At 37.7% G+C, this 26,155-nt stretch overlaps 4 protein-coding genes across 9 annotated transcripts; all 4 read left to right on the forward strand.

The window, feature by feature from the left end:
* Positions 1 to 869: 869 nt before the first annotated feature.
* On the forward strand, positions 870 to 2,912 carry LOC142542615 (eukaryotic translation initiation factor 3 subunit D-like). Its single transcript, XM_075649340.1, has one exon. The coding sequence runs from the start codon at positions 983 to 985 to the stop codon at positions 2,723 to 2,725; it is 1,743 nt and encodes a 580-aa protein (XP_075505455.1). The 5' UTR covers positions 870 to 982; the 3' UTR covers positions 2,726 to 2,912.
* Positions 2,913 to 7,199: 4,287 nt separating this feature from the next.
* On the forward strand, positions 7,200 to 8,164 carry LOC142541455 (pistil-specific extensin-like protein). The gene is made up of 2 exons (XM_075647991.1): positions 7,200 to 7,593; positions 7,701 to 8,164. The coding sequence occupies exons 1-2, from the start codon at positions 7,257 to 7,259 to the stop codon at positions 8,012 to 8,014; spliced, it is 651 nt and encodes a 216-aa protein (XP_075504106.1). The 5' UTR covers positions 7,200 to 7,256; the 3' UTR covers positions 8,015 to 8,164.
* A 3,047-nt stretch (positions 8,165 to 11,211) lies between these two features.
* Positions 11,212 to 12,199, forward strand: LOC142541456 (VQ motif-containing protein 4-like). Its single transcript, XM_075647992.1, has one exon. The coding sequence runs from the start codon at positions 11,332 to 11,334 to the stop codon at positions 12,076 to 12,078; it is 747 nt and encodes a 248-aa protein (XP_075504107.1). The 5' UTR covers positions 11,212 to 11,331; the 3' UTR covers positions 12,079 to 12,199.
* An 8,908-nt stretch (positions 12,200 to 21,107) lies between these two features.
* On the forward strand, positions 21,108 to 25,713 carry LOC142542616 (nonsense-mediated mRNA decay factor SMG7-like). 6 transcript variants are annotated; one of them, XM_075649343.1, is made up of 6 exons: positions 21,108 to 21,340; positions 22,032 to 22,132; positions 22,226 to 22,819; positions 22,893 to 23,015; positions 23,123 to 23,334; positions 23,447 to 25,713. In XM_075649343.1, the coding sequence occupies exons 2-6, from the start codon at positions 22,082 to 22,084 to the stop codon at positions 25,371 to 25,373; spliced, it is 2,907 nt and encodes a 968-aa protein (XP_075505458.1). In that variant the 5' UTR covers positions 21,108 to 21,340; positions 22,032 to 22,081; the 3' UTR covers positions 25,374 to 25,713. The 6 variants fall into 6 exon arrangements, with proteins under 6 accessions (XP_075505458.1, XP_075505459.1, XP_075505460.1 ...); XM_075649344.1 differs by having other exon boundaries at positions 22,035 to 22,132; XM_075649345.1 differs by having other exon boundaries at positions 22,052 to 22,132.
* The last annotated feature ends 442 nt before the right edge of the window (positions 25,714 to 26,155 follow it).

Below are 26,155 nucleotides of genomic sequence, written 5' to 3' on the forward strand. Positions count from 1 at the left end.
TTCTTGTCAGACGATCTCACAGATCTTTATTTGTGAGACGAGTCAACCCTATCCATATTTACAATAAAAAGTATTTTGACATAAAAAGTAATAATTTTTCATGGTGACACAAATATAATATATGTCTCATAAAATTGACTAATGAGACTGTCTTACATGAATTTTGTGATTTTTAAATTGAACAAAGTTATCAATTGCAGTTCAATAAAAGTTACGAAACATACACAATTTAAAAAATGAGAGTATTATAAATAATATGTCCTCAAAATTCCGAGTATGATTAATTTTTAAATCTAAAACACGCGTAATCTAGAATATCTTATAAATTATTTGAGATCGTATCACAAATCAATTTTGTGTAAAACTAAACTCAGTAAAAATATTATTTTTCAATATAAATATGGACCATGTCAACCCGTATCACATATATAAATTTATAATATCTTCTCACAAGATACTTAATCAAATATCATTAGGTTATTATCATTTTAAACTATTACTATTATGGAAAATAATTATTCTCAAAATATGTTCGATTAATATGAGATTTTTTTTCAGTCACAAATTTAAAGCAGATTTTTTTTTTCTCGACAAACTAGTGATTAAATTTTATTTCTTTAAATTTAAATAATGTTTAGTTTATATACGCAAAATTGTGAGCAAGTTAATACAGATGTTATTTTTAAAATTTAACCACGATTCGAGTTGCTTTATTTATATTAGTTACTCTGCACACGCGATGCGTTTGTGTACGATCTTTTTTATCATTATTGATGGGTTATTGATGAACTTTTAGCTCTTATGATGGGCTTTCTGGTGAGGCTTGAGGCCCAAGTTAGGGACCAAATAGTATTTGATCGACTAGGGTTTTTAACCCCTCGAATCTGTCATTCCGGACATAACCAACGGCGGCGCTAGGCATTGAATCCCCTACCTCCATTTGCTATTATCAACTCCAGAGAAATTGCTCTAGTTTTTAACTATGGTCGGGTTCGAACTTGGGTCTGTGCCGTTCAATTCCGACGGTTGGGGTCCGCCGGATTCCTCCGCCTCCGCGATATCGGTCCCTAACCAACCCTCAAACGTGCCGTTCGCTCCGTTCTCCCGCTCCGATAAGCTGGGACGGATAGCTGATTGGACCCGGAATGTATCCAATATGGGTCGACCTGGATCCAAGCAAGGACAACACATCTCTGAATCCGCTTTCGACTTCTCCGGCGACGACTCCTTTGCGACTCTCGCCGCCGATGAGGACTCCTCTTTCCGTCTCGTCGACACTTCCGCCAAGTCACATCACCACAACCCTAATCGGCCCAAGTTCAACCCTCGTTGGAGGTTTAATCCCCATCACAACAACCGCTCGCAGCTCCCTCAGCGCCGCGATGAGGAAGCTGAATCTCGTAAACGCGAAGCCGAAAAAGAGAGGGGGCGCCGCGACAGATTGTACTATCTTAATCGTTCGCAGATGCCGCAGCGTCGCGAGTCTTCCGCTTTCAAATCTTCGGTGGATATTCAGCCCGAATGGAATATGCTCGACCAAATCCCGTTCTCCACTTTTTCGAAGCTCTCCTTTTCGGTACCCGAACCTGAGGACTTGTTGATTTGCGGTGGCCTTGAATTTTACGATAGGTCTTATGATCGGATTACCCCAAAGAACTGTCGTGCATTGGAGCGCTTCAAGAGCAGGAATTTCTTCAGAGTTACTACTACTGATGACCCTGTAATTCGCCGACTGGCTAATGAGGACAAAGCAACAGTTTTTGCGACCGATACTATTTTATCGACTCTCATGTGCGCCACCAGGTCAGTTTACTCGTGGGATATTGTGATTCAGCGTGTTGGGAATAAGTTGTTCTTCGATAAGCGCGATGGGTCTCAGTTGGATTTGCTTTCTGTGCACGAGACGTCCCAGGAATCATTGCCTGATGCAAAGGAGGACATTAATTCGATGCAGTCGTTGAGTCTGGAGGCTGCTTTTATTAATCAGAATTTTTCGCAGCAGGTTTTGGTTAGGAACGGGAGCAAGGTGACTTTTGAGGAGCCAAACCCATTTGCCAATGAAGGGGAAGAGGTGGCATCAGTTGCCTATAGGTACAGGAGGTGGAAACTGGATGATGATATGTATCTTGTTTCCAGGTGTGAAGTGCATAGTGTGGTGGATACGAATAACCAGAGGTCGTTTTTGACCCTTAATGCATTAAATGAGTTTGATCCTAAGTATTCAGGTGTAGACTGGAGGCAGAAGCTGGAGACGCAGAGAGGTGCAGTGTTGGCTACTGAGTTAAAGAACAATGCAAATAAGATGGCAAAGTGGACTGCACAGGCTCTATTGGCTGGTGCTGATATGATGAAACTTGGGTATGTGTCGAGGGTTCACCCAAGGGATCACTTTAACCATGTAATATTGGCGGTGGTAGGGTACAAACCTCGGGAGTTTGGGGCGCAGATTAATTTGAATACTTCGAATATGTGGGGTATTGTGAAGAGCATCGTAGACCTGTGTATGAAGTTGAAGGAGGGCAAGTATGTACTGGTTAAGGATCCGTCTAAGCCTCAGGTGAGAATTTATGACGTCCCACAGGATGCTTTTGATAATGAATATGTGGAGGAGCCACTGCCAGAGGAAGAACAGGTTCAGCCTCCGAGCGAGAGTGCAGATGGAGGGGATGCCATTGCTACCACAAATAATGTGGAAGATGAGCCGATTGGCAATGAAGCTGCTTAAGTGGTAATGATCTGTTTCTTGTGATAGCTTTGTTTCAAATTTTTAATTATCGAAAGCGAATACTTTATTGTGGCGGAAGTTTTACTTGTTGATTGTTCCTTTAAACGGGTTGTTCCTTTAGGCAACAATTGGAGACTTGCCTTCATTAGTTTTTTCGGTATAATTCTATGCGAGTTCTGCAATGGTATTTCTCCTGTTCTATGTTTGAAGTTTTGATACAATGTTGATGCCGAGCTGAAATATTGATAGCGCGTAGCATTATAATGACGAACATAGATATTCAGTATGAACTGATTTTGGCCTTAGCTGTTGGTGTATACATGTTTTTCCCCAATTTGCAACTATATCATGCGATCTCTAGGGTCATATCATCTTTATATTTTGACATTTTCTCTAAAAAATGGTATAGTTTTACATTTTATCTTAATCTCTCAAGTTGTTGCAACTGTGATGAGTATGGTGTTTAGTTTTTTTTCCCCGTATTTTTCTTCAGTAGTATTTTTTCTCAATTTGAGTAATTCATGAAACTTAGCAGCTCTTTGCTATGATTATTGAATTTTTGTTCCAACTATAGCTGTGTCGTTCGACTTATTACGCAGTGTTGTCGTGCACACATTAATTTCCTGAAGAACACTACTTGAGCATGTCAATATTCTTGCCTATAATGATTGTTGGTTCATTGAGTGTCCAATTATTGTGTTTCAGTTTTATAGAAGATGATGTATCAAATGTCTGAGAATATCCAATAGCTTTCAAAAAAAGGAGAAATTAAAAAACCCAACAAGAATTCGAAGTTTCAGCTTGCTTGTGGGACTTTTTTCTTCTTCCTTCGGAAATTTACCAGCAATCGTCTCTGTGTTCTTGAGGTTTAAATAATTTTATCTCTACAAAATGATTTATTTTTTTTTTTAAAAAAATTCATTATCTCATATAGGGAATAAAACACAGGTGGCCGCGATTCCTTTAACCTTCTGTCTCCTCGAAAGCTTTTAAATTCCAAAAACTTCGCCCTTGAAGCCAGGGTGAACACGGTGCGATTTTGCGGTTTTTTTTTAAAAAAATTAAACCGAATTGCCATATGCGGTTGGTTAGTATTTTGAAAAATCAATCGCGGTTTTACATGAAAAATAAGCCTTACGGTTTTGAGCGATTGCGATCGGTTTACGATTTTTTTAATGAAAAATATTAAAACATTTATTTTAATTTATTTGAAAACAACAACAGTATATTGTATTCAAATATAAAATATAGTTTAAAGCATATAAAGATTAAAATATATAAAAAACAATAATTAAGATTCAAAATTAGGTGAATAATTTAACAATACAATACATTCACAACAAAAATGATATTTACATTATTTTATCATTTTTTATTTTCAAATTTCAAACAAAATATTGTAGCAAAAAAATAAATACTTTAATAAAAGACTAATATGAAAAATAATTAAGAAAAAGATAAGTTTTATTTGTAAGAATAATAATTTTGAAGAGAGTTGAGATATAATGAATGATGACTTCTTTATTTGAATATGTTGTTTACAATTATTATAATTTTAGGCTCAATATTATGGCAATCGGTTTAGGCGGTGCGGTTTGGTGTGGTTCTTGGCCAAAAAAATAATCGAACCGCGTATCCTGTGCTGTTTATGATTAATATTTTTAATTCGCGGTTTTTATAAAATATTATGAAAAACGGTGCGGTGCAATTCGGTTTGGGCGGTTCGGACGGGTTAATAAAAAATTTTGATCACCCCTGCTTGAAGCCTCAATCTTGTGCTCCATATACACTGTGATTGTATTGTGGTTCTATTTTAAGGTTCCCGGTTTCATATTTCCCCTTAGTACTCTTTTTAATATAAAAAACCTGTGGGGTATTCGATATTTACGAAGAAAAGCTAAAATTTCTAAAATAAAATTAGTACATTAAAAGAATTAGTGTGATGTTTTTCTTCTTCCAAGGAAAAAAACGAGTGTCAAAAACTTTGAAAAATTCATGATGTTGGAAATTGATATCGTTTTCGGGAGATATTAACTAGGGATTTTTATGCATCACATGGTCGTGTGGTAAAATATATTATGGGACCATGAAGAGAATACTCGAGTTCGACTCGAATTAAATTTTGCAAGCTCTACTTGTACGAACAACTCGATAGTGTGTGTAGAATAATTTTAGTGTTTAAATTTTATATTTATATGAACAAAAACATTTTTAAATTATAAAGATAAAAATAATGGTAAAATATAGCTATTTACCGGAACTTGATTTGAGTGAGAGGTGAAGCTTCTCAACTCGAGCTTAGTCAAATAAAATTCGAGTTGAGTTAAGATGGAGCTGCTCACGAATTACTTGTGAGTATTTGATTTGTTATACATCATATAATATATGTTTTGAGTTCTATAATCCAAACAATAGGTGGATGGACAACAAAAAACCATGGTTGGTTTGTTATTGCATGAGTTTGGCGTTATCTTTGATATCTTTTCTATATTAGCATGTAAACATCTAACCACTTATTATATTTATTTATTTCTAAAAAGAGAAGTTTTCATGATTGTTTTAAAAATTGTTTGCAAGTTATTTGTTTTTTTACTTATAATCAATGATAATAATATAATTGAAATATTTTAAATCATGTAACAATCAATCCAAACATAATGATGCAATTGTTCTTCTAGTAGTAACAATCATTGTTCCCTGATAATCTCGTTCCTGACTAATGTATTTTTTAAAATTAATGGGAGTCAAATGTCTTACCTTAACTCTGAATCGATCGATTCTCACTTTATCGAAAATTTATGATTAATAGTAACGAATAAAATCAAATATTTTAAAGAGTAATTCTCTTGTGAGACGGTTTCACGAATTTTTATTTGTGAGACGGGTCAATTCTACAGATATTCACAATAAAAAATAATATTTTTAGCCTAAGAATTAATATTTTTTCATGTATGACTCAAATAAGTGATCCGTCTCACATAATACGACCCGTGAAACCGTCTCACGTGAGTTTTTGCTTATTTTAAATGGTACTATTAAAGTTCCACGAATCAATATTTATATTGCTTTTCAGGCATTGTAAATTATACACCAAGGCAAAGGCCATTGTTTTGTGCAGAGTATTTGGTATTCGGTGTTGACAATACACATCAAGACGCTGAGATAAGGCAACACCCGGCGTTCAAGGTCATAAAATATTCAGGCTACAACAATAAATCCAATCCCCTATATTTTCAAATTTTATTGCCAAATTTCTCGTTAAGTTTGTTTTGGAGAGTAAGGTTGTGTTTTGATTGATGATTTCAAATCTATAGTTTTCATATGTTTTTAAAACAATAAATTTTAAATTAACTATTTATATATTTATATAGTATTTCATTTTAATTAAGATGAATTTCAATTTCACCTAACAATAATTAAGATGAATTCATTGAAATTCACTCTATTTTGTCTTAATGATGTGAAAATTAGTAATGTGAAGATTTAAAAGTTGATATATTATTTCAAACAATAAAATTATAATAAAAATTAATGGATTTCAAATTAATCTTTCTCAAACACAATCTAAATGACGACTATGAATTTTGATATACTCGTGACTTCAAATAGTATCCCGAGAAGTTCAAAAAAAAAACAATTTCGTATCAGAACTAAGTTAAATGACTCAACTGATACATGATCAACTCCATAACTTTAGATTTATGATAGAAATCGCTGATTATTATTAGTATGATAAAAAAAACCAATGGTTAAAAGGGAAAAAGATTATGTATTTGAATTATTGAATTTAAATTCATTATTGCAAATACATTTTGGAGTGTGTAAATTAATAAAATTTGGGTGAATTTTAATTTATTCGTATGTATTAATAATTATGAGGGACATCAAATAAGAAAGAAATAGACATATAGTAGTCAAGATACATTCGTAGACCGAAGCAAAAAAAGAAAAAAAGAAAAAAAAGAAAAGAGAAGAATATATGTATGCAATCAAATGTTTTTTAAATAAATATTAAAGCAAAAATTCGTGTGAGACGATCTCATGGGTCGTATTTTGTGAGACATATATTTTATTTGGGTCATCTATGAAAAAATATTACTTTTTATGCTAAGAGTATCACCTTTTATTGTGAATATGGAGGTAGAGTTGACCTGTTTCAGAGATAAATATTTATAAGACCGTCTCACAATAGATTTACTCAAATATTAATTACGATGGAGGTCAAATTCTTTATTTTTTTTACACAATATTGCATGGATATATATTGTAGCATTTTAAAACTTGGATCTCAAAAACCATCCAACCATCATTTGAAGTTGTTCTTCAAGTAAATATTTAATATTTAATTATTTAAGCTCTATTAATCAAGTTAATTTTGCTCGATTTTATAAAAACTCAATTTAATTTCTCACCCAAAAAAAATATATTAATGGCCTCGTCCTTCCCCTATAAATTCACACCATCCTCCCCACACTACTCTTCAGTTTCACACGAAATTCTAAAAATTACATCTCCCACAAGTGCACTAACAATGGCTTCACTTCTCGGCCTCCTGCAGCTTTCCGTGCTACTACTCATCTCCACAGTCTTTGCTACTGAAAACTCCCGCACACAGTCACAATCCCCGCCGGCTGTCGCTCCGCAGCCGTCTCCCTACCACCACCTTACACCTCCTCCAAGCCCATCACCTGCAGTTAATCAGCCAACTGTCAAGTCTCCGCCGCATCCACCAAGCACCCCACCAGCGACACCGCCTAGCTACCCTCCTCCAACACCAAGAAAATTCGTGGCTGTTCAAGGTGTTGTGTATTGCAAGTCATGCAACTACGTTGGAGTCGATACTCTAATGGGCGCAGCCCCTCTTTCTGGTAATAATTACCTAGCTGAAAAAGAGCCTTTTTTTCAATCATGCATTTCCGTTTTATTTACATTCTTATCACTGCAAATATATTTATTGTGTTTTACTTATTTACAGGAGCGGTGGTGAAGCTGCAATGCAACAACACAAAGTACCACTTAGAAGAACAAGCAATGACCGACAAAAATGGCTTCTTCTTCTTCATGCCGCACAAGGTGACGACATCTGGTTCCCACAAATGCAAGGTGTTCCTAGTCTCTTCTCCCCTCTCCATATGTAACGCCCCCACCAACCTCAACAGCGGCGCCACCGGTGCTACTTTAAAGGCCACAAAGCCACCACTCACCACCGGAGACAAAAAGCTCCCCTTCAAGCTCTTCACCGTTGGACCCTTCGCCTTCGAGCCCCTCAAGAAACTGCCATGCAAATGATGATTTGAAGTTTTCTCTGTTTTCTTTGACTGCATTGTGATTTGTCTTATGCCAATGATGCTACTTTTTTTCTGTATTAAGCGAAGAAAATGCGCTCTCTGTTGCAGCTTTAATTAAATTTGTTTTTATTTCAGTTACCCTTTTCATGCATGCTTCTTGTGGTACGTGCAACTATTTATATTTTAAATTGAATCCTTATCTTTTATATATATATATAAAAGCACTGTTCCACTCGTGATTTTTCAGTCATAAATGTGAAATCGTGTCAAATGGATAAAAATATGAATAATAATTAATACAACTTTTATTTTGTCTTTGCTGAACAGAAATTTTCTACCCAATTTATAATTAATATTTCGGGAATATATAGATTGCAATACCAACGAAGTAGTTCCACAATCTACATGATTGTGTATCAATGAAGCAGTGTTAAAGATCTCTCGATGTAGTGGTAAGAACGTTTGTCCAAAACTCATTATCTTGATATATCATAAACAAAAAACTCTCTGGAGTTAAAGATGAATATGCACATATTATTAAATTAAATATGTTGATGCAGGGCAGAGTCTTGATTGAATGAGCAAGTGTGTCAAAAATGGCAGACACGTTTTAATGAGTTTGTGAGGCAATGTTTGTACTTTGCAGGCGACGCCTCAAAGTGTTTATTTTGCTATTTACGAGCGTATCCGATGCTTCCTCCGTCCTAAAGCACAGCGTTCGGTTTGAATTAAATTATTTTCTTCAGATACAACGAGCTAGAGGATTGGGATACCATACAATCCCAAACAGGTTTTGATATTACATCAAGAAAATGTTGGCATTTTAATATATAATAAAATCATACCCTCTTTGGGAATATCACCGCTCCCTTTGAAATTTGTATAATTTGATATCATTTTTAAGCATACAAAAAAGAGCCCACTAAGCAACAAAGAAGCGAAACTTTAAGTGCTCTCTTCAGTACATATAAGTCGCATTTCTGCTTAAAAATGGTTCTATGTTTCTCCCTTTTTTCAGTTTTTGTCCCACTTGAGTGGCAGTTTAATTATTTTGAGCAACTTTTTTTTAAATGCATCCACTACCAAATGGATTCCTGCCCAAATCAAAACCACTAGTAATTTTTTTCCCTGACACATGGTGATTCACTCTACTTAAATGTTATATTAAATAATGTCTCATCCGTTGATTTCATCCTACGTGTAGGGACACTACTTCATGATAGAATCAAAGATTTAAATTTAGCCACACATACATGAAATCCACTAATTTTTTTAAAATCACATATGTGTGTGAATCTTGTCCATCCAAATCATGTGAGAGCAGTGCTTCACATGTAGCATCGAAGCTACCCCATTATCGACATATATGAGTATTCTATAAATTATTAGTATTATTAAGTACTGTATATGCCGTTGTTGGAATTCTAAAAGAATTAGCAGTTTTCTCAAGGTAAAAAGCTTCATAAAAATCACGGCTCCCTAGGTACAGGTACCATATCCTACACACAAATTGGCTTCACGCCTATGGAGTTATTATGGCATAGGGAATGAACAATTTTTTTTATTATTTATTTATTTGTAATTCATGCAATCGAAATTGAATAATCGAATTGATGGATAAATTTAATTCCATGATGCAGTTTTGATTTATAAATTTTAAAAATATCACCTTAATTGTTCTAAATGAAAGTTGAAAGTAGTCGATTTAAGGGATGTTACCATTAAGTTTTATACCTTAAATTTTAAAAATATCACCTTAAATTTTATACCATTAAGTACTTGATTTATATGATGTTACCCCCTTCATCTTTCTAATCATGAATTTGACCCATTCCTTCTCTTTCTAATCATGAATTTGACCTATTGAAATTTAAGGGATATTCACTTTCTTTCTTTCTTTCTTACCTTTATTAGCGACGTTTTAAAAAATACCAAACGCCCCGAAACGCATATGTCGAGCTCAAAGTTTTTCAAGTTTAAGCGAGATTAGCACATGTTTAAGCATAAAAAAACGTTTTTATTTTTATTATAATTGTAATTATCTCAAACAAATAAATAAATAAAATAATACATAAATATGATAAATTTAAGTTTGATGCATTAATTCTCATATTTATAAAAGCATAAAAATATCAAAATTACAATTTTATTTGTTTTTGCAACTAAACCACATTAAAAAGTGCTAAATATTTATCAAATCATTGTTAAACATATTTAATCATAATTAAAATTTAAAAATAAGCATTTACATTATAAACCTAATTTATTATTTTAAAATAAAAGACATATCTTCAAAATAAAAAAATTTAAACATAAATAGACGTGATTAATTGTGTTTAAATACACTTAATTAAACGTCTTAATTATGCTTAATTCGATCAAACTATAATTTAACCGTTTTTTTATTTTTCTCCCGTGCGTTTTTCTTAAGTTTTAAGTTTAAACGAGTTATTAGAACACTTGATATTACCACCGGAGGATGGTCAAATTTAATGGGCCCATTTAAGGCAAATGTTTGGTAATTTCTTCGATTCTTATTTTATAAAATTTTCTATTTCCAGCTGGACTCCTACACCAACTCATCCCACTCTCTCCCAATGCGCGTGTCTTACGTTACTAGCTTAGCTAACTCTGTTCTTTAAGTGTAAATCACGCGCTTCCTTGTGGTTGATGTTGGCTTTTGCGATGTGCTTCAAATATTTCTTACCAAACTAGACAAAGTGGTCGGTAATTTAATCACATAATCGTTGAATTAAGTTAATAATTATGTATTATAAATTTAAAACTTAATATTTACGTATTTCAAACATTTTGATACCATATGTTGTATTTGTGTTGCATCTTATAATAAATTAATTTGTAACACCACATGCTTTATATTTCAAAATCGGTAATATACATAGATATCGGGGTCGAGTTTCTGAAAAATTAAAACGATTTTAAGTCATTGTTGTTGGTAATAAAATTTTAGGAATATTTAAGCGATATGTCTATTTGGTTCTTAATTTAGAAACACATAGGCATTGTGTTTTACAAACGAGATTATAAAAAATTAAATATAATAATTAATAATAAATAAATAACTAAATATCTTGGTTTCTTCGGAAAACTGAATATGAAAATGAATAAATATATATTTGAATTCAAACCAAATTTCTTCCGATATTATTAAAATAAATAAATATAAGGAGAGAGAGAGAGGCAGTCAAAGAAAAAGGTTTGAAAAGAGAAACAACTCTCTCTATATTTATTTCCTACGCAAACGGCAATTCCGCCCAGACAGACAGAGAGAAGCTCGCACACAAACCCGACCCGGAAATGGAAAACCCGCCTACTATCCAAGAAACCAACAGCCAATCTCTTCTTCCTTCCCCGAACAGCCACAGCTCGAATAGCTCAACCAGTAGCAATGGCTTCCTCCACCACCACACCTCGCCGCACTCCCCCCGCCCGCCGCAACCAATCACTAGATCTGAACCAAACAACCAGTTCCCTACCACCTTCGTCCAAGCAGACACCACCTCCTTCAAGAAAGTGGTCCAAATGCTCACCGGGTCGTCCGAGACCGCCCGTATGGCCTCCAGACCGGAACCATTGAGAAGCCCGATCCCACCCATCAAGACCGGAGCAAAGAAAGACAAATCTTCCTCGAGGCTTTATGAACGCCGAAGCAGCCTCAAAAACTTTAAGATCAGCCCTTTGGGCCCTGGGTTATCCAGCAGTAGGCCCGGGGTTTTGGCCGGGCATTCGGGTACACCCAGACCTGGTACGCCGGAAATTCTGTCTCCCGGTATTCTTGATTTCCCTTCACTGGTTCTCAGCCCGGTCACGCCTCTGATACCTGACCCGTTCAACCGGTCACCCATTAACGTTCGTGTTCAAATGGCTGCTGCCAATTGCAATAACATTGACGTGGGGGCGGAAGAAAAAGCCATCAAAGACAAAGGTTTCTACTTGCACCAGTCGCCGGCGAACACTCCGAGGGATTCGGAACCCCGGCTGCTGCCTCTATTTCCGGTTACCTCGCCTAGAGTCGCGACTTCTAGTAATGCTTCTAGTTCTTGAGTGGATTCTCCTTTTCATTGTTCCTAATTGGGTATTTTTTTGTGCTTTTTTTTTATGCTAATTTGTATAACATTTATATGTGAAAGCATTAACATAAACAGAATTTGGGATCTTATTCTTATCTTATCTTATTTATATAAAAGAACGAATTTCTAATCTCCTTAAAACCTTAGTTTTAGTGTTTTGCAGTACAAAGATGGATCTTTTTCTTCCCAAAAAGTAAAAAAAGATGGATCTTTTTCTTATTATTCTTCCACCCAAAGCCTTGATTTGTTCTTAATCTCGATTTAAGTGTGCTGTCAAGTTTATTGCTTTTTCGGCTAAGGTTTGATTATAGGGCTGATATGACTTTGTTTACAAGAATCGGTAATTGGGCACATAAAATATATTTATTAGTGGTAAAAAAAGTGAATGTCGAAGGACTTTGATAGAAAAGGTAATGCCATAAGCAAGCATAAGTGGGGTTAGCTGTCAAATGAGGAGTAAAAACAAGGGAAGATGGAATCTTTGACTATTTTGTTGTTTATCTTCTTGTGAAAAGAAAGATGCCAAGAGAGGAGCGGCTGCTGCTTGGTTTCCTATGTGCAATAAAAAAAATGGAGATAAACCTCCCTCTTGATTAATTCAATGATATGTAAATCATTTTAGTCAAGTTAATTGTATCAAATGTGTGTTAGACTCGTCCAAAAAATCTTAACTATTTTATCAATATATTTTTGTGCGAGGAATTGCATATAATCATTATATATAGATTAAAGACTCATCTAACTTCTTTTTTTTTTATAAATCATATAAAAAACTGAGTTTTTTACCCATTTAGTCTGGTTTGCTTTTTATACGCCTAGCTAGGTGTTGATCAAAGAAAGTATGAAACCCGATAACATATTTGATTCCATCGTTGGATTTGATATATGGGTGTTTGTTGCACGAAATTCAAGGATAAACCAGAAGCTAGTCATAGGGGTGAAATAAAATATAAAAAAATTTCAAAATACAGAATATATTTTTTATTGGGAGAGAGTGGACTGCGATTCCAAGAAAAGTGTAGTTTCAAGCTGGAAATTATACAATTATTGACTGCCAGCTATAGCTATAGTTTGTTAGATGGTTTTTCGTAGAAATGTGAGAGATCGATAACCATCCAATTTGTTTTTTTTAAAAAAGTACATCAAGAATTTTTTAGTGTGAAGAAACGGCACGATTGTAGTGCGATCTGAGTCTAGTCCACCCTCCTTCGATGGAGATGTTGGATGAAGGAGTTCCGATTGTGGTTCAAGGAATTTCCCCATGACTGAACATAGATTTTTGTAAAAGAAAAAAAAATGCAGAATTTTGATATTAAAAACTTAGGGGTGAGTAAAATAATGAATGAATACGAAGAACAAAGCAAAGTTACATAAAGTCGCGGGTGCACTCAAAAGTTCTTTTTGACTCCAAGGAGACGTTATGATTAGCACTAGAAAGCCATTTGTGCGCAAGATTTCTGTTTGGCAAAGCTACCATAAAAAAAAAGGGTAAGATAACCGTGCAAGCTTATTTTGAAGTATCATTTGCCCGAAAGGTCGGTTCATGTGGGGACCCGGACGCTAATTCATTCCTTAATCGTCTTTAGGAATAATTCAAACAATTATAATAAATAGGGTCTAATTTTTTTTTAAAATACAAAGCGGAAACGTAATGTAATTCAATTCAAATTACATATTAAACATAAATATACAAATCTTGTATTATCTACAAGAATTCAACTAGGTTCAACTATATCTAAGTGCTGAATCCTAAGTTGCTTCGAAGCCCGGATCTCCACGCTATCTAGTCCAGCCTCTTTCTCTTCTTGACCCTGATCCTATATCCCACATGTTGCCATGCATACATACAGACAAGACAACAGCCGGATAACTCCGGTGAGAATTATATTCTCAGTATAAATCATGTATACATGCAATCATAAAAACAATATAAAAGCATATAACAGATATGTCTAACATGTATTCAAATCAGAATATAAATCCATATCAAGAATAAATCATATTCTAAACATGTACCATCATCAGGAACATAAATCAATATGTACCATATTCAGGAACATAATCAACATGAATCAATATAACTGTCAATTAGACTCATGACGTCACATTTAAGACTAGACTCAATCCTAGTCTAGGGATCCCGGTTTCCAGAAGTCAGCATTCCCATATCGACCAACAGTAATAGAAAAGACTCCAGTTCTATCCACGTCGATAGGGTATCGATCACCAGTAATAGAAGAAATACCAATTCTATCCACGTCGATATGGTATCGATCACCAGTAATATAAGAAGCTCGTATTCGATCCACATCGGTATAGTATCGATCACCAGTAATAGAAAGAACTCCAATTCTATCCACATCGATATAATATCGATCACCAGTAATAGAAGAAGTTATGATTCTATCCACATCGATACGGTACCGATCACCAGTAATAGAAGAAGCTCCGATTCTATCCACATCGATATAATATCGATCATCAGTAATAGAATAAGTTATAATTCTATCCACATCTATAGCCAAACATCCGGTGACAGACTTTGGCACAATCGCCAATACACTATCTTGTGACATCGTGCAATGTGCCCGTGGCGATCCCACCACTATCAGGCACTTCTGTCACAAGATTACTCGTCTAATACCTGCTGTCTATAAATCAAGAGAACAAGTAAATCAATCAAATCAATACAGTGAGGTAAAATATGTGATTTAGGGAAACTCGAGCCAAACCTCACTCGAGTTGTGCAATCCCAACTCAACATTAATTTATACCTTTATCTTCTCGCTCCGACGAAGACGAAGTATCGAAGTCAACTCTGTCCATACCCAATCTGATAATGACAATCGAATAGATACAATATCAGTACATAACTCAGTTCAAAACCTGTTCTGATTAATACTCAAATCAAAACATAATCTGATCAATGCTCATCGACATATGATATCACAATACCATCTCAGTCAATACCGAATCTGATCAATATCAATTTACTGATGTTTTGACGGCATAAAAATACAGTCTCAATAACCCCGTCAATTTCAACACCACAGATATAATACCAGAACTCATAATCAATATCGGTGCAACTCATAATTTCAATAACAACACCAATCTGATATCGAATCTCAATTAATCAATTCCAAAAATCATAACAATTACATAATCAGTCCGTTTCTTTATCTGACTTCGATTCTATGATGTCTAACATGTTAAGAACATCATATATGAATCTCATTCAATTCTGACAACATCATAATTTCAAAACATATCAAAACGTAGTAAAACTTACGTCCAGTTGTAGCCTACGTCGATAGGAACACAGTACTGAAGTCGGATTTAAAATCGGACGGACGAATTTCTCACAAAAGGCGTAAGGATTTTCAACGCATTTACAGAAACTTTTCTCGACTCCTATTTCTTTTTTTTTTTCCTTCTTCTGAAATGCAACTTATTTCTTATATATATATACGTACATGTTGCCAGGTTATGGCAAGTGGCTTGTTCTTGTTTTGCATGCCTCGCGCATTTGAGCGCGCATATGCGCCGGAAGCCTTATCCAGCTACTGGACTACTCGCGCATATGCGCGCACTGACATCGCGCATATGCGCGAGACCTACTGTCTCCGCATATATCCCCCACATCGCCTCGCGCATATGCGCGACTCATCTCCGCGCATATGCGCGAGACTCTCTGGAGTTACTCGCATAGGCTTCGCAACTACTGGCGCATATGCGCGCCTCAATCCGGCGCATATGCGCCAAAGCTTCTGTTCCAAAACGTTGGCTTCTGGACTGCTCGCACATATGCGCGCACCCAAGTCAGCGCATATGCGCGAGACCTACTGTCTCGGCGTTTCGATACTCGCGCATATGCGCGCCCATCTCGGCTTCTGGACATTCCGCGCATGTGCGCGCTTACACGCCGCGTATGTGCGCGAAGGCACACCCTCGCACATGTGTTTCGCGTCTGTTCTCGTCTTTCCCGGTCCACTCCGTTCCGTCTATAATCACTTCAATTAATCAAGAAATCATCACAGATTAATATCAGATTACGGTAAATCTACCCAAATCATTTCCGATTACTGTAATCAAATTCTCGGGCCTTACAGTTCAACCCTACTGTTGATCCATAAAGTAGATCTATTGTGAGACGGTATCACGAATCTTCATCTGTGAGACGGGTCAACCCTACTGATATTCACAATAAAAAATAAAATTCTTAGCATAAAACGTAATATTTTTTTATGAATGACCTAAATAAGATATACGTCTCACAAAATACGACCCGTGAGACCGTCTCACACAAGTTTTTGCCAATTGTAAAAAGGTAATTTATATATTTTCGTGTGATGCAATATATTGATTCGTAGAAAAACCATCTGTGACTCGTTTACAATTATTGTATCCAACAGTAAGAATAATACCCGGGATTTAATAATAAACCCCAAAAATAAGTTTTTATGTATGGTTGGTTGGATTCTCCTCCAATACATTTCTTTGTGTATTCTGAAAGGAATTAAAATGAATATCAATTATATATCATTTTAATAAATTTATAGACTTGTTTATGAACGGAAGGAATTAATATATTTTTTTCCACTTAGAATTATTAAAAGTAGTCATATAATAATAATAACTTAATAATAAATAGCTGCGTTAATAGATCTCAAATTGGACCACCGAATTAATTATTATATGATTATTATTGTATGGGTAATTAAGCTCACATAGACACGTACACTACCGCAATTCAAAAATCTTGACTTGTTTCGCCCCAAAATTATTTGTTTGTTCAAAGTTTTATCCAAACATGGCGACATCTGGTGCCAATCAACTGCAAAACAGCTGACCACAATTCTGTTTTTTTTGTATTTCTTGAATCAAACACGAATCTGTCTGCTGTCGGATAGCCAATTAACCGGTCATAATTTAGCCGTGGATTTTCTTCTCTTGGTCGGATTAGATTGTTGTCTGTGTGCAAAGAAAAAATTAATGTCCCTCAATTAGAATCGTTATCTTCAACTAGTTGAATGGCAGAGTCCGAAAATCAACTTAACACGGGAAATTTAGGGTAAGATTCCGGCAAGCGTTACTAGTACAGACGCAGAGTTTTGAAATTGTCATGAGCTTGGAATCACGAAGAAGACCGTTAGAAAGGGGCCAGGAGGGTGTCCTGACGTAGCCCCTCCGACGCTCAAGTCAGTGACTGAGGATATATGGGGAGCAGCTAAGGGTGCTGTTGTAAACAATATAGTGAATAATCAACTGAACGTTCAAACCTGGTATTTATAGGAGAATACATGGACCCTTGGTGGGCCAGTCTTCCATTTGGGCTGGGATGGGCCAAGGGTAGTGGGCCTATCCATGGAGTATCACCAGTCTCCCTCTCCCGAGTCGAACTGAATCGTAGGTTCAAAGTTCGATTAATTGAGTTGTCCTCGATTTATCAGCGACGAAGGCATATTGTGTTAGAGAAATTTACTTGGTTTGTCGTCAACGAACGATGTTACCAACGCGAAAATTACGGGGATTGACCTGCCCGGTCAGGTCGTGGGGGTTGCCCCCAAAAGCTCTTCAGAAATAATCATTCGCAAGGGTGAGGGCGTGCAAAAATTCGGAAACAAATCAAATCGTAATCCTGCTCCGGAGGGAAATATATCAAATCAAATAGCAATCTCCTCCTGAATGGTAAGATTTGGTCTGGGCTCTCCCTATAAATATAGGTTCCCTCCTCACTCCATTCTCACTTCTCCCACACAGAATTTTCTCTGCAATTTACTCACCAGCCCTCTCCCGCCTACGCTCAACGCGCTTGCTTCGTCACCCTGCCCACGCCCTCACCCGACAGCATTCGTGCCCCTCCACAAAGCCTCGCCGCAAGCCCACGCCGAGCCCTCGTCGCGCGCGCCTGCTCGCCCAGCCGAGCACACACTCGAGACCTCGCCTGCACGCTAGCCCTTGCACGCACGCATGCTCGCCCATCCACGCGCACACGCCGCCCACCGCACGCTAGCCCTTGCACGCACGCCCGCCCTAGCGCGCGCTTGCCCTGCTACCAGCCGCGCCGCATGCTGGTTCCTCTTCGCCCAAGCGAGTGCCATGCTCGCCCTCTCCCGCTCGCCCCGCCCCAGCCGAGCCCACCGCCTCGCCAAGTGCTCGCCCGGTGCGCCCTCGCTCCGCATGAGCGCGCCTCGCCCTCGCCGAGAGCCCCGCTCGCCCAGCGCCCCCAGCTCGCCCAACGCTGCCTCTCCTCGCCCAAGCTAGTGCCACGCTCGCCCTCTCCCGCTCGCCCCGCCCCAGCCGAGTCCACCGCCTCGCCAAGTGCTTGCCTGGCGCGCCCTCGCCCTCCACGAGTGCGCCACGCCCTCGCCGAGCGCCACGCTCGCCCAGCTCGCCTCACGCCGCCTCTCCTCACCCAAGCGAGTGCCACGCTCGCCCTCTCCCACTCGCCTCGCCCCAGCTGAGCCCACCGCCTCGCCAAGTGCTCGCCCGGCGCGCCCTCGCCCCGCACGAACGCGCCTCGCCCTCGCCCAGCGCCACTGCTCGCCCAGCGCTTGCTCGCCTGAGCGCCCCTCCTCCTACGCTCGACCAACGCCAAGCGCTCGCTTTCGTGATCCTACTTCTTGAGTATTTTTCCTCTGCTAATCCGGGTCAGTTCTCTCCTTTTGCTATTTGATTATCCATAACCTTATGTCTTCTTCCGATTCCAAGTCTAGTTACTCGAGTGGTTCCGAGAGGTCCAGCGGGTCTAGTGAATCTAGTGAGTCTAGCCAGAGTAGGATTTCCCTAGTTGATCATGACTTTACCCTTGATTCCCATGAGGAGCAAGTCACCACTCGTAGCCGTCCTGGTAAGGAAGTTCGCCATGTGACCCAACAGATGAACATATCTGAAGCGAATAACTTATGGTACGGTCATTTGTCATCTCATATCCCTCCTGGTAGCGAGTCAAAACTTAGGGCTCTGTGGCACATTCCTCCCGCCCATGAGATCATCATTCCTACCTCTGAGGACCGACCCTATCTAGCTCCCAAGGGCTATTACACCTTCTTTCAGCACCACCTCGATGCCGGTCTTCGTTTTCCTTGTGCGATTTCTTCCAAGAATTGAGCAAGTATTATCAGGTTTTGCTGTGCTATTCCGGGCCCTAGACCTCCCTTTGAATTGCACTACTTTCTCCTACTTCTTAGTTCTGTCTAGATCAAAAGAATGACCGTTTTGTGTGACTTCTCGGTCTAGCCATAAGCTTTTCGAGGGGACTCCCAGTCATGTCAAGGACTGGAAAAAAATACTTCTTCTTCATCCAACCACCCGAAGAATTGACTTGTTATACCGATTGATACCCCACTTTTTCCAAGCCTGAACTTTCCAAGGGTTATAAGAAGGATAAGGAGTATCTGGAGATAATGAGTGTACTAGGAGACCGATGCTTTAGCATTCCCCACCTTCTATCTGAAGATCTCCTGTGCCATGGTGGCGATATCCCATGGATGGGCCCACTACCCTTGGCTCATCCTCAGCCCAAATGGAAGACCGGCTCACCAAAGGCCTAGATATTCTGATTTATCAACATGCATTACAATTTACAATTATCGAGTTATACAAAAAAAATGTTGATTTCCCATCGGCTTCAGGAAACTTATTTTGTGCTTGTCTGCTAATTCGTTTTTGCATGTCAAGGGTCTGAAGTGCATCGATTCCATGTAGCTTGTATGTCACATTGTGAGTTTTATATTTCTGTCAAAATTTTGTTTGCAATTTTTTCTTGTTTGTTTGTCTTTTTTCTGTAGAATCGTTCTTCTCTTTCAAGGAAAAAAGTCTTGTAAATCCCGATTCAAGGCTTTCATGTTGCTTTTCCGGTTTCAGTTTCAAATGCGACTTCGACTACCAATCATTTGTTAGCCCCTCTATCTTTCTACCGTATTTTGCTGTGCAAAGAAATTCGAATTTGAGCGGCCCTCGCTTTGTTGTGATTCTGGTAAAATTAAACTGGCCGACTCAGTTTTCCCGTCAAGTTTGACGACTCTGTTCACAAATTCCAAATCTACAATAGCAATAGAGTTTCGTCGCATAACTGAATTAGACAATAGTTTTTTTTTCTTTACTTATTTTGGTGCTAGGCTTGATAGAGAGTTTTCATCCTCAATCCGTGCGATTTATAAAGGCAGAATTTTCACTTTTTCACCATCATATCTAAGGATCAATCAATATCCAGCTCATTTCCAAATTTATTTTTGGTATATTAACAATGAATTGCGTATTATCATGCATGTCATAAATGATGTTGATGAGAAAATTATGCAGCATTAATCCATATATTGAAAATAATCCATTCGTAGAATTGTTATGTCGTATTAAACAATATGTAGTACTTGTCGAAGAAATCAGGCTACATATTTGTAAAAATGTTGTTTTGGATCAACGCTGTTACAAGACTCCATCGGTTGACCAAGCTGCAACTATTTGGGTTTAAGAGAATAATCCCAACATACCCTTGTGACACTTTATTGCTGCAATATAAAATATGTAATTATTGAGAATATCATAAGATTATTACAATATTTTGCATCTCGATATATTTCTCAACAAAACAAGTAAGTCAGCATCAAAAGCTATACGGAGAACAAAATCGGATCGCAGATTTTATGACATCTGAAGTGTTGAAGATTGCTAAATGAATAAAGACAATCACGAATCTCCCGAACGAGCTATAAAAAATCATAGATGAAGATAAGATAGACATTGATATAAATAGAAAAATTCTTATACATTAAAATATCCTACTACAAAAATTAATAAAGAAAAAATATCAAAGTGTTGCATGCTGATAAAAAGGACTATATATATTTATCTTCAGAGGTTAACTTGGATTACAAGGGATTGTCCCAAAGATAATTTTTTAAGAATCAAGATGTAACTGTAATGATGAAAGCTCCACTTCAACGTCTCACTCGAGAAGAAATTCGTGTAAGAGAACTAAATATCCTTTTGTCTTAAATAATCCATCAATTAGCCACCTTCTCCTTTGTCTGTTTCACAACGACGACTCGCACAGGTGTCCCCTTTCCTTTTCTTTCTTCACTATCCCGGTCTCTCTCTCTCTCTCTCTAAAAAGTCTATTTGTTCCTACTGTACGGAGACTTTGCAGTGATCTTTCAGATTTTTTTGGAAAACTTTGATGGGTTTTCTTTTTGAACGTTGCTAGGTCTCTCAATTGACTGCATATTCTTGAGGTACTTTCACGTATTGGTACTTCTTTATTTATTGCTTAAAAGATCGAGCTTTCCTGAAAAGTCTTTGGTGTTCGATTGAGTAAACTGAATTTGCTAGGGAATTGAGGGTGTCTGTTTTGGTTTGGTGAGGTATTCATTAAGCTACTAATATGTTTACTTTGTGTGTTTTTAAAATTTTTTTTCTATAGTAGATTATGAACTTATTCTCTGCTTTGTTTTGTTTGGTTTTTATTGGATGTTTTAATGTTATTATTTAATTTTGACTGATCCTTGTTTAGATCACCTATGTCTCGTGTACTTGTCTGTTGATGAAGCTAATTATTATGACTTGCAACTATATAGTTTTCCTCATCTTATCTTGGTGAGGGTTGAGATTGTAGCTCCAAGCTGCAAAGGGGATGTTTTCTGATACACGCACGGCACCTGGTTCTATGCCGTGCGAAACCGGGTAGCTTCAATCTTGGTTAATTTGTTGGCCACCACGAAAGGGACTTGTCCATTCTCAAACTCACGTTCAAGGCTTGTGTTGTTAATTCACTCTGCACAAATGGCATCGTGTTATTAAGCAGAGAGTCATTTATAGTATAGGCTTGTTTGTAATGTCAAATATATGGACGTTTATTGTTACAATTTTCTGATGCCTGGGTTAAATTGATTGGCGGTTACTGATTTGCATTTAAGCTAATGTAAGAAGCTTTGATTTCACCAAAGATTATTTGGCTGCCACGGATAAGCTTTGAGATGTCTTCCATTCTTGAGAATCAATGCAAGACACAGAAGTCTTTAGCTGAGGTGATCTCCCTCCTGTTATACTTTCTAACGTATTTTGGTTCTATGACATCAGTAATGAAATTATAGGAATCTGATGTTTTTCTTTTGTTATAGGTTGTTAGCACCGAGAAAAGGTTGTTACCTTTAATGTACTCCAAAGGTATCTTACATGGTGACGTTCTTGAGGTATACCATGAAGTCAGAACAGGATTGGAGAAAATTCTTTTGTCAACTGATCAGATGGCAGAGATTCAAGACGTGGAATATCTTCTATGGAAGCTGCACTACAAGCATATTAACGAATTCCGCAAAAGAATCAGTCAACAATATTTGGATAAAGATAAGGTTAAGGAGACTCATCCTCAAAACGGTAATTCTCCAAGCAAATTTGATCTTCATTTGGAAGGATTCAAGTCGTTCTTATCAGAAGCATATGAATTCTATAATGGTTTGATTCTCAAACTTAAACGAAGTTGTGGACTTCTGGGGGAAGGTTTCCTGGACAATGATGCTAGTTCGTTTTCTGTTGAGCCAACGAAGCTGCGCAAATGTTTATTTACATGCCACCGCCTTTTGATTTGTTTGGGTGATTTGGCTAGGTATGCAGAAATTCTTAAAAAACCCGATACTCGAAAATGGTCAGTGGCAGCAAACTACTACCTAAAAGCAACCAAAATTTGGCCAGAAAGTGGAAATTCTCATAATCAGGTAGATGATCCAACTATATCAAATTCATTATACAACTTGAAATAAAAGTAGGTATATTTTTTTTTGTCTGCAGTTGGCTTTGCTGGCAACATATGTTGGGGATTCTTTTCTTGCATTGTACCATTCGTTGAGGAGTTTGGAGGCGAAAGAGCCATTTCCTGATGCTTGGAGAAACCTTGTGCTACTCTTTGAAGAGGTAAATGTAGTTTTTGGCTACTGGATTTCACTTGACGGCAACTGATTCAAATGGATTATTTCTTAGGTGATGGAAATTAAGAAACGATTTTTTTGGTGGATTTTCAGAAAAAGTCTACTCAGTTGCCCTCATTTTCTACTGTGGTATCATTCGACTTTTATGATATACCCGGAAGAAATTTCTTGCACAATAAATCTACTGCAGAGAATAGTTCTTCAAAAGAAACAGAAATAGCTGAGATGAAGAATGCTTGTGCTGAAATATTTGATCCGTGGCCATCTGTCATCCGAACTATAAGCTTCTTCATAATAAGATCCAGGTACTTATCTATACCATAATATTTACGCCTTAGCTATTGACTGCTTGATGCATATGTGCATTACTATTACTTCAACCTATGATATATAAATTAATGGTTGATTTTAATGCAGTTTGGAGGAATTTCCCTGCACATTCACTCATATGTTGAGCAGTTTAGAAGCTTTATTAGTAGTTGATGATGCAGAACTTACTGCAACAATGGAGTCTTATCAATTTGTGGATTCACTGATAAAGGCTCCTTATCGTGCCATTCAACTTGTTTCCACGTTCATCTTCATGCTTCATAGACTGGTCCAGAACCCAAAACTAAAAGACCCAACAGGGATAGATGAGAAGATGCAGTCTGAATATACACCATTAGCGTTGGCTACTGTTTTCATTTGCATGGGCCGACTCACTGAGAGATGTCAGAAGTGTAACATGGCGAAATGCCCACTTTTACCAGCGGTGCTGGTTTTCGTGGAGTGGTTAGTCGGAGCACTTGATGAAGCAGAAATGCATGTTACTGATGAAAGGGTTGTGAATGCCATGACTTACTTTTTCAGTGTTTTATCTGAGTTCTTGAACAGACTTGATCAAAACGAGAGCGTGATAGATGCAGATAATACTGCTCTTTGGGAAGATCATGAGTTGAGAGGCTTTTGCCCGTTAGCCCATGTGCATGAAATGCTGGATTTCACCACCACTTACAAGGAATGGAGGGACGATTGTGATAAAAGGCGTTCTCGGCGTATATTTCATGCTGCAACAAGAATTGTGGACCGAGCCAAAAGTCCGCAAGATTGGATATCCAGAGACAAAGAGGGAAGAAATTTCTGCAGTTTCAAGAAGGAAAAATGTCTAAGCCAAGCAGAATTACTCACAGGATCTGATTCCAGCCTTGAAGTGATTATAAGTGCAGAGACATCGTCAACTCTAAAGAAAACACAATTAATGATTGCTGAGGATGAAGAGGTAATTCTTTTCAAGCCAATCGCAAGACACAACTCGGCTCCAATTTATACCCCTCAATCTACAACATGTCCGGTTGGTCCTGAAGCCACAGATACACAGAAAACACTTCTTGATGAATGCTTACGCCGTGCCACGACATTTTCCACCAGTCAGCAGTCGGAAGATGGTGATTCATTCAGTTTCTGCTCCACCGTGTCTGATTCAGGACAACACAAGCTTTTCAAGGACTTGACAACCCACTCCACTGGACCTCCCTCCCTGAGTGCATGGGTCCTCAATAGAGGAGTTTCGAAGTATGAAACAGAAAATGGGAAGAAAGACTTCAATGAACACAAGAAGCTCAGTCCTATCGAGGAAATAGCCTCCATCTCCTTATCCGATCTATCCATATTGGAAAGAAAGAATTTCAAGATAGGCCACAGGCCTATTTCAACAATCAGCTACAATTCATCTCCTTATGTTGCACCTTTACCTTCTGCTCCTTTATTACCAGAAAACGCCGTTTGGTCAAAAATGAGTCCATTAATCTCACCTGAGTACCAGAATGGATCGGATGGGATTCTAGGTGCGGCACCATACACAAATGGTGTTTCAAATCGTTCACCAGTCGGATCTTCTCCTCACAGAATCTCTGGTCTCGTTGATGGTTACCCACCAGTTCTTCGAATGAGTTCTTCAGAGTGGCTTTATCACTACAGAAACAGTCAGAATGTGGAGAATACCTCCAACCACATATCACCGCCTGTTTACAACACTCACCCTGCCTTCGAGAATTTTCAAGCAAACCAAGTTAGCAGTCTTGATCTATGTGATCAGTGGGGAAACCATTTGGTTTCAAATCCAATGGTTTACCTGGGGAGCCCCCAATTATATGCAAATACATATCCTGTATATGGGTCAGCTGATCAAGAACAGACGAGGGAAAAATTCTTTACAGCTTATCAAAGACCTGTTCCTTATTTATGTGGTGTTGGCGCGGAAATTAGACAAGAACAACCGCCACTTTTGCAGTATCTGAAGGAGAGAGAGTGGCTGCTGCAACCAGAATTGCAGCTTAGGGGTCATACTTTTACTGGAAACTGAATATAAGTTGGGGGTATATGCAATGCTGCTCCAAATCCATTGCCACTCTTGAATGTGGATGTCAGTTAAATTATTAAGATAATGATTATGATAATACTTGTATCCATGGTGCGTATTTGTATATATACACGTAGATATTTGAAATCAAAATTTTAAACTATCATTGGCCTGGTAAGAATAGTGAGCATTCCTGAAATTGTTATCTGACGCAACCTATCGCTATCCGTCTTTCCCATCGTAGGTTCGTTTTAATTTAATCAATATTTTTTTAGTACTTTGACGTATGTCAGAATTTATTTTGTTATATATTCATACATCATCCTTTGATATAATATATGTGTAGTCCTAATGAAAAACTATTTACAACACTATATATATATATGTATGTATGTATATATGTATGTATGTATACATATATATAGATTTTTATTCTCTGGACAACGAGTTGAGCAAATTACTTCCTTGACAGGCCCGTAGGCCTATGTTATTTTCTTGCGGCCCAGTCTCTCTCTCTCTCACACGCACAGAAGAAACACGCACGCAGTTGCACAATACCGTACCAGAGGTTCGACGATCTAACATCCCCAGATGGAAACTAGACACTCGAATGCAGAAGATACGTCCTCTGCTAAAGCAGTGATGCTTGGAGCTTTGGCTCCAGGAGTGAACGTTCGTATAAAATTTTCCATCTCTTGTTTAATCAAGATTCCAATTTCCCGGTAATGAAATCCTTCAAAGTTTCAATTTTTTTGCTGCTATAATTTCAGGGTTCCACTTGGAAT

This window comes from Primulina tabacum, chromosome 4, assembly GCF_025594145.1.
Source record: "Primulina tabacum isolate GXHZ01 chromosome 4, ASM2559414v2, whole genome shotgun sequence".
Classification (NCBI taxonomy): domain Eukaryota; kingdom Viridiplantae; phylum Streptophyta; class Magnoliopsida; order Lamiales; family Gesneriaceae; genus Primulina; species Primulina tabacum.

What these genes read in the sequence shown, in the direction of transcription:
- LOC142542615 (XM_075649340.1), top strand. Translation starts at nt 983, where the DNA reads ATGGTCGGGTTCGAACTTGGGTCTGTGCCGTTCAATTCCGACGGTTGG.
- LOC142541455 (XM_075647991.1), top strand. Translation starts at nt 7,257, where the DNA reads ATGGCTTCACTTCTCGGCCTCCTGCAGCTTTCCGTGCTACTACTCATC. An exon ending in GGGCGCAGCCCCTCTTTCTG is followed by an intron (nt 7,594 to 7,700) that starts GTAATAATTACC and finishes ACTTATTTACAG; the next exon opens with GAGCGGTGGTGAAGCTGCAA.
- LOC142541456 (XM_075647992.1), top strand. Translation starts at nt 11,332, where the DNA reads ATGGAAAACCCGCCTACTATCCAAGAAACCAACAGCCAATCTCTTCTT.
- LOC142542616 (XM_075649343.1), top strand. Translation starts at nt 22,082, where the DNA reads ATGTCTTCCATTCTTGAGAATCAATGCAAGACACAGAAGTCTTTAGCT. An exon ending in GTGGAAATTCTCATAATCAG is followed by an intron (nt 22,820 to 22,892) that starts GTAGATGATCCA and finishes TTTTGTCTGCAG; the next exon opens with TTGGCTTTGCTGGCAACATA. An exon ending in TTCTTCATAATAAGATCCAG is followed by an intron (nt 23,335 to 23,446) that starts GTACTTATCTAT and finishes ATTTTAATGCAG; the next exon opens with TTTGGAGGAATTTCCCTGCA.